The sequence below is a fragment of the Hippocampus guttulatus genome, chromosome 11, assembly GCF_054856545.1.
Source record: "Hippocampus guttulatus isolate MCC_2025c chromosome 11, RoL_Hgut_1.0, whole genome shotgun sequence".
NCBI lineage: Eukaryota > Metazoa > Chordata > Actinopteri > Syngnathiformes > Syngnathidae > Hippocampus > Hippocampus guttulatus.
Genome location: NC_141271.1, coordinates 12,444,468 through 12,452,187, shown reverse-complemented (window position 1 = coordinate 12,452,187; position 7,720 = coordinate 12,444,468). Strand labels below are relative to the sequence as shown.

General features: G+C 45.2%; 1 protein-coding gene across 1 annotated transcript; it reads left to right on the top strand.

Moving 5' to 3' along the window:
• Window positions 1–3,047: 3,047 nt before the first annotated feature.
• pcdh8.1 (protocadherin 8, tandem duplication 1) lies at window positions 3,048–7,116 on the top strand. Its single transcript, XM_086123917.1, has 4 exons — window positions 3,048–5,464; window positions 5,551–5,621; window positions 6,071–6,201; window positions 6,667–7,116. Exons 1-4 carry the CDS (start codon window positions 3,074–3,076, stop codon window positions 7,005–7,007), a joined length of 2,934 nt encoding a protein of 977 aa, XP_085980043.1. The 5' UTR covers window positions 3,048–3,073; the 3' UTR covers window positions 7,008–7,116.
• Window positions 7,117–7,720: the final 604 nt, after the last annotated feature.

Here is a 7,720-nt window from a genome sequence, read left to right as displayed (position 1 = left end):
GTCTCTGGTTCTGGTACAAATTTTGACACACTCTATGTAACACAAAGAATTCCACTTATTTATGTTAATTTTAATGTATGAAGAGAAAACATTGTGACACAGTTATCATTTTCGGCAAAACATATCATTCATGTTGTGTTTATTAGCGCTAGCAACTAGGATGGAATATTATGTATTTATTTTTAATTTAGGTTGATTTTGCTATGGAAGAGCGAGCCTTTTAGGAAATAAAGAATATTCACTATGGTGAATTAATTCGGAAATAAGCTTTTTTTTTCCAAAGATGGTCGCAGCGCTAGTGTGTGTGTGCTAATGTTCAGAGTTGCGTGCTGTGCTGGTACAAAATGTGCCACACTTTAACTGAACAATGTTTTCCTCTTTGTCCTGGCATAAAAAAAAATTCAATGCAGTTCTAGTTGTTGGCAATTCACATTCGTGTTATGGTGTTTTGTGAGCACTAGCAATGCCTCTAAATGTTCATATTAAGATTAAAATATGGTGCTTTGGGGAGAAGAAAAAAATCTTTGTTGCAGTGAATTCATGTGTCATCATTGTAAAAATAATTTATTGATGCATGTCGACATCCATGCACCATTGATTGTTGTATTTAGTACCTCTTATTTCACCATCGAACAGCTGTTTTTTAGTTGAAAAGACATTGAAAGGACAATAAAAGCAGTTTATAGTCAATACATCTTCATCAGATCAGTGCAGCTTTTAAAAAACAAACCAAGATGCGTGGCCTATTCGCATATTTTCTGAAAGAGGCAAATTAGATTTTCACATTTGGTGTATAATCAGCTTGTATAGCACCTATCACCTCACTATTACAACCATTCTTGTGCCGTCTGTGTCACCCCCTCTCTTTATTGTGTGCTTTTTAACACCTTGCTGCCCCATCGGGGGAGGCTCAGACAGATTTAACGCAAACATTTGCGAAGGCGTCAAGGGTCCTTTGAAGGGCCGAAGATGCCTTTTAATCAGCGTGGGCTAATCACCCATATGCTTGACAAAAGTCTGCTTGAGCTTGACTCATGCTCTTTTGTGCGTTGAGGTGTGTGTGTGTGTGTGTGTATGTGATGGGAGGCCACATCAATAGCTAGCTTTTTATTCTCTTCCCTTCAAAAGCCCCCCACCCCCACCCCACAACCTGTTTTTAGAACTATTGTTTGAATGAAATGTTGATTTATTAAATTGTGGATTAATTACAGGCCAATTAGCATGAGATGTATCCCTGCAACAACACAGCACAAATGACACTTTTGAGGTCTGAAGAGCTGCATTAATATTCCTCCCCTGCTATTTGAAAGAGGAAGACAAAGGCACATTCTTGCTCATCCTTTATATTACTCTCACACTGTTTGCACAGAATGATGTGACTCGCAGAGAGGCTGAACTCTTTATGAATGTCAAGAAGTGGATTTCTTCTTGTGAGATGATAAAAAGCTGCATTTCTCTGTGGAAACCTGAACTTCCCTCTTTAGCTAATCGCCGAACTCAGCTTTTTAAAGCCACTTTGTTTTTGATTCATGACTACGTGTTGGGTTATTGAGGTCTATTGATTACTGCTGCTGCTGCTGCTGGTTTTTAGTGGTGAGGATACACCGCATTGCTTGATTATATGCAGGAGAGGTGGTGAATTATTAGTTTTGAATAATGGAGCTCAGCAGAAGAGTGCCAGATACTGTCAGTTTGGTGGTAAACATGAAGCCGAATCACTTCCTATCGTAAAATAAAAATGATGAAGAAGATTCAACAAATAAATGGATGAAATTATATTTGCAAAACCATATTTATCGGTTGCACATTTTGAAATGACGAGAGATTTTTACGTGTTCGAAGACAAAATATGCATGTGCCCGCATATGGTATACATTATGGTTAACTTTGACGGTTGTACTGTATTTTGGCAGATTGTGGTTGTAATGACTCACATGCTGGGCCCATTTGACCACCCACCCAATATGATATCTGGCTCAACAAAAGCTCGCAGCATTCAAAAAGCTGTCATGCAGTTGTACTTTTACATCAGATAATTGTTGATTTGACCTGAAAGCTTCTTTGGCAGCCGCTGTACCCTTTTGGTGGACTACTGCCAAGCCATCAATGGATGGGTCAGTGCACATTTGCATAGCAGCCTATGAACCACACACATACACAAAACAATAACAGAGCGTGTTTTCTGTCCGTGTGCAACAGCATAATAGAATTTCTGTGTATCTGAAACCTATTCACTCACTGGACACCTGCCCACATAATAGAAAGTAGTAATCAATTTTGTAATCATGAAAGTTACTCATTTGGCAACATGTTTATTATTGTGGTTGTAGTGATGTGGACTTGCATTGCGTTACATAGAGAGGTTCATTATATTAAATTTAGCTGAAGCTGGACAAGAATTGTTGGGAATGACATTCAGGATTACGCAGTACAGCAAGCTCTGGCAACGATAGTCCAACAAATGTCAATATTTTTGTAATTAAGACCAAAACTGAGCAAGAATAAAGGCAGAATTGGTGAAATTCTATTGCATCTCTGCACCTCTATTGCATCACCGGCTGTGCATTTGAAAACAAACAAATGCCATCAGAAACATCTTAATCATCCAAGTAAGTTAAAAATTCACACTGTTCATAACCAAAGAACAAAAGAGTAAAATATACAGTATATATATGAGCAAATAAGCAAATATTTGGAGAATATTTGTGAATCATCTGTCATTTATCCTGTACGTGTCTTACAATCACCACCAAACACGTCTAATTTTATTTCCATGTGATGACATGTATTTCCTTTTCCCTACAAATGGCAAGTAAAACTTGATTTGTGTAGCAGAATCCTAGTTAAGACTACTTTGGGATTGATAGCATGCCAAAAGTAAACCATTTGCCCTACAAACAGCCAGCAACGGGTTGTCCTTAGCCAAAAGTCCCCCCTTTTGGTGGCCTGTGGTGTCAGGCAATTGGTGGACGGAGCAGCTCATTTACATAAAGCCCAGTTCATAGTCCGCTCGCAAGTGTGAAGCCTCCAGTCATTCACAAGCTGAGGTCTGCGCGGGTCATTTGTGATTTACATGAGCAGAACTTGTCTCTTTTTTTTTTCCCCCTCTTATGACGAGATGGCAACACTTGCTCGCTGCTGCTTTGTGCTGGCTTTAATTATTTATAAGGTCAGATGCACCACGACGAGATACTTCACCTATGAGGAGGACGCACCTGGGACAGAAATAGGCAACTTATCCAGAGACTTGAAGATCGACCCCGCCAAAGGCCATGACACGTCCTTCCGCTTCATGCAGGAAAACAACTTCTCCGTGGTGTACATGCGGGAGGCCGACGGGCTCTTGAGCGTGGCCGAACTCATCGACCGCGAGCTGCTGTGTCCTCGTACCCCGCGGTGCTATGTCACCTTTGATGTGGTGGCTCTCTCCAATGAAAAGTTTCAGCTCATCCATGTTGAGATTGAAGTGCGGGACATCAATGACCACGCACCAACATTTCCCCGCAATGAGACCACCCTGGAAATCTTGGAGAATTTGCCCCTGGACTCTCGCTTCCCGCTGCCTGTCGCCGTGGACCCAGATGTGGGCGACAACTACATCCAGAGTTACAACATTTCCCCCAGCAGCCACTTTGCCGTGGAGGTGCGTCAGCGGGAGGACGGTGTCAAGTCCGCCGAGCTGGTGCTGGTGAGGGAGCTGGATCGGGAGATGGAGGATTCCTACCTGGTGGAGGTGACTGCCACCGACGGAGGCGAGCCCACCAGGTCGGGCTCCACGACGGTTCGCATAAAGGTGCTGGACTTCAACGACAACGGGCCCACTTTTGAGCACGGCTCGCTGAAGGTGGAGCTCAACGAAGACGCTCCGGTGGGCCACCGTGTAGTGCGGGTGCACGCCTTCGACCCCGACGAGGGCGTCAACGGCGAGGTGATGTACGCCTTTGACGACATCTCGGCAGAAGCCGCCCGCGTCTTCCACATCGACCCGCACACCGGTGACGTGACGCTAAAGGCCCGCGTGGACTTCGAGAGGCGGCGATCCTACGAGCTGTGTGTCAGGGCCTCCGACCTGGGAGCCGATCCTTCGTCGTCCGGTTGCAAGGTCTCCATTGACGTGGTAGACGTGAATGACAACGCACCGGAGATCAACATCAAGCCCATGACCGCCAGCGCGGCCGACGTGGCCTACATCACGGAGGCTGCAGCGGCCGAGAGCTTCGTGGCCCTCATCAGCACTTCAGACCTGGACTCTGGCTCCAACGGCTACGTGCGAGTCAGCCTGCTGGGCCACGAACAGTTCACCTTACAACAAGCCTACGGGGAGACCTTCATGATCGTCACCACCTCCGCTCTGGACCGAGAGAGGATCCCTGAGTATAACCTGACTGTTGTTGCTGAAGACTTGGGCAGCCCCCCTTTCAAAACAGTGAGGCAGTACACCATCAGGGTGACCGATGAGAATGACAATGCCCCCCTGTTCAGTAAGTCAACATATGAGGTCGCAGTTATAGAGAACAACATTCCGGGTTCTTACATCACCACCGTAGTGGCCCGCGATCCTGATATGGGCAAGAACGCGAAAGTCTCCTACAAGCTTCTGGACTTTGAGGTTCAAGGTGGGTCACTGGTTTCCACCTACGTGTCTGTAGATTCCCATACAGGCTCGCTGTACACAGTCAGGTCCTTCGACTATGAAAGCATCCATGAAATAGAGCTGATCATCCAAGCTGAAGACAAAGGGTCCCCCTCACTGTCAAGCACGTCAACAATTAAAATCCGCATGGTGGACCAGAATGACAACTACCCATATTTCACCTTCCCCGTGCTGTTTAACGACTCGGCCGATATCCCGCTGCCCTTGAACGCCCCTGCTTCATATTTAGCGCTGCGCCTCTCCGCTGAAGACACCGATGACGGCGTGAATGCAGAGCTGTCCTACCACATGTTGCAAGGTGACCGAGATCTTTTCATTGTGCACAAAGACACCGGGGAGATCGCCCTCAAGCAATGGCTGACGGCCCAAACCGGGGACATCCTGGAACTGGTCGTGGCCGTTAGCGACCGCGGCCGCTCGCCTCTCTCCAGTAGCGCCACCGTGCGCTTCGTGGTTACCGACACAGAGCCCGTCGGGGACCGGGCCGTGGTGGTTTTGCGTTCAAGTGACGAGGAAGGCCTCGTGGCGGGTTTGGATGGCTCGCTGGTGGTCATCATCCTGCTCAGCGGCGGGTGCGCTTTGCTACTGGTGGCCATCGTGGCCGTGGTGGTCACGTGCAAAGCAGGACGTGGCGGTGCAGGTCCCCTTAAAAGGGAGGCCCGCCTCAACTTGTTTGACAGTCGGCCCCCTCTCGGGTCCACCCATGGGAACATCTACTCCGGCCAGAGAGGCTTCTTCCTGGAGCGGACCTCATCAAGCTTGGATGACTCCTGCTTGTATGAGGATAGGAGCAATGACTCCGAATCAAAGGTGACTTTTTCACACTTCTTTTAACACAATTTGTACTTTTACTTTTGTATCTGAAAATGAAACGAAATGAAATCTGTTCTTTTTAGGTCTTCCTGCCTTCCAAGCACTTCCAACCACCATCCAAATGGCAAGCCGACAAGTATTGCTTGCAAGTGAGGTAAGCGTAACAGGGCACGAAATCACCAGTTCCCTCCGTTACAAAAAAAAAAAAATTTAGTTCTTGGTTCTACTCAGTTAGCGAGGTTCATGGATCCCTCAAACATATTATCCCACTGGAAGGATTGTTTTGGCCAAGATGTATTACCCCTAAACCTCTCGCTTTACGTAATCTGAATTGTACGCAAGTGGCAACATGCTGTAGTTTAACGTGATGACATTTTCTTAAGCCCATGCACAAAGTAGTTATTTGTGCGCCATTACTATCTTTGTATTATTTTTTTCTATCTTTGTGTGTCCGTGTGCGCGCGCATGGAATGGGGGTGGGGGTGGGGGGTAGTGGCTTGTCTCGTGTGAAATTAGGTTATCAGAGGTTATATTAGGAAGGCATCAATAATCAAGCCAATGTGTTGCACTGGTGGCTTACGGTGTCTCTGTGCTGATTTGCAGCACGGGCAACACCGACCAGCTGAGCGTGAAGGACAGCGGCAAAGGGGACAGCGACTTCAATGACTCCGACTCGGACATCAGCGGAGACGCTGGCAAGAGGAGCTTTAGCACCTTTCACCCAAGAATGAAAAGTAAGTTTTGACCACCCTTACGCCTCCCTCAAAATAAACCTGCACAGTGTTATAACATTCCATGCAAAAGCTACTGTACAGTATATTAAAAAAACTGCAAAGAGTCCCCACACAGAGTTGAGAACCAAATATGAATTATGATTCTGTTAACTCGAAATTGACACAACATGAACAAATTATAATTTAATACCAGGACAAAGATTCAAATAATTATAATCCTATGAGGTCCATTCATACAATGAGTTCATCTTTGCAATTTTATAGTGGTATAATTAATACAGGCTAAGTACAGACACTAGCAAACACTGTTCAATTAATAGTCCTAAAAAGTAATCATTATTATCTTAAGAAAGAACGATTGTATCTCATTTGATTGTGTAGCTGTCCCCAACGAATCGTTAAGTTATTGTGTAACACGCGCATGCGAGAGCCACTCTAATCGCAATTTATCTCATTCGTCTCCAGGTTCATCTAGCACTGCTAACAGCTTCGCGGGGGATTGCCAAGGCACCTACTGTGCGATACCGCCGCAGTGCTTTAAGAACCCCAGAGACTTGGCGTACACTATCGGCTTCTCCCCGGCGACTCTCTTCAATGATCTGCATGGCTTCGCCCACACTTGGAAGGAGCCGGGCTACGCTACCAATCCCAAGAAAACACGCAATGACGGCATGCAGACCTACACCGGTAGAACAGGAACCCTTCCGCCTTACCTGTCCCAGGTGCAGAATGAGCCCAAGGTCCACAAGCCGAGCCCAAATATTGTAACGGTAGCGACGGAATCAGAAGTGGCGACTATGTTTTGAGTTTTAACCACATGTAAACTGTACATACTTGTAAAAAAAAAAAAAAAGTGCTCAGCGTTGATTAGCCTTCGCTCATGTATGTCTGTCTATTTGTATATTTTTAGTGCTGCTTTCCCAATAAATGTGTGATTGTAAAAACTCTTCAAGCTTCATTCACATACACATACAGCTCGTTCTTCCCAGAGTGTTTCATTAGAATCAATATAAATATTTCATGACGTGCTTTAATACGTTACAAACAAAGTAGATACAGCAACATGCCGAGACAATTTCCTGTGAATCTTTCCTCCGAAGACTGCAAGACAAAAGTAAATATATATTTTTTAAAAATAGCTATGAGACATGAATACATTTCCATACAGGAAAACCACTTTAAATGATGTAAAATCCTCTACGTGCCTACCATTGTTTTGAAAACACATTTCAATGTGTGTCCTCTTCAGCACAGCTGGAGTCATGCTAGTAATGGCTTTGGTGATAAGTTCCTAGAGATGATTTATGTATTCTATCTTTTCGTGATACACTATCACCTTCAAAGGCCCCAGAAGATAAAAATCAAGTGGGCTGAAATGGGAGGCCACTCCACAAGACCGTACCGACAAATTCAAGCATCTGGCAACTGCTGATCTTAGCAATGTAAATACCACAAAGGGAGGAGCTCGATTTTTTTTTTTTGGAGAATTTAGCGTCCTCATTAGGACGGCTGGAAAAAA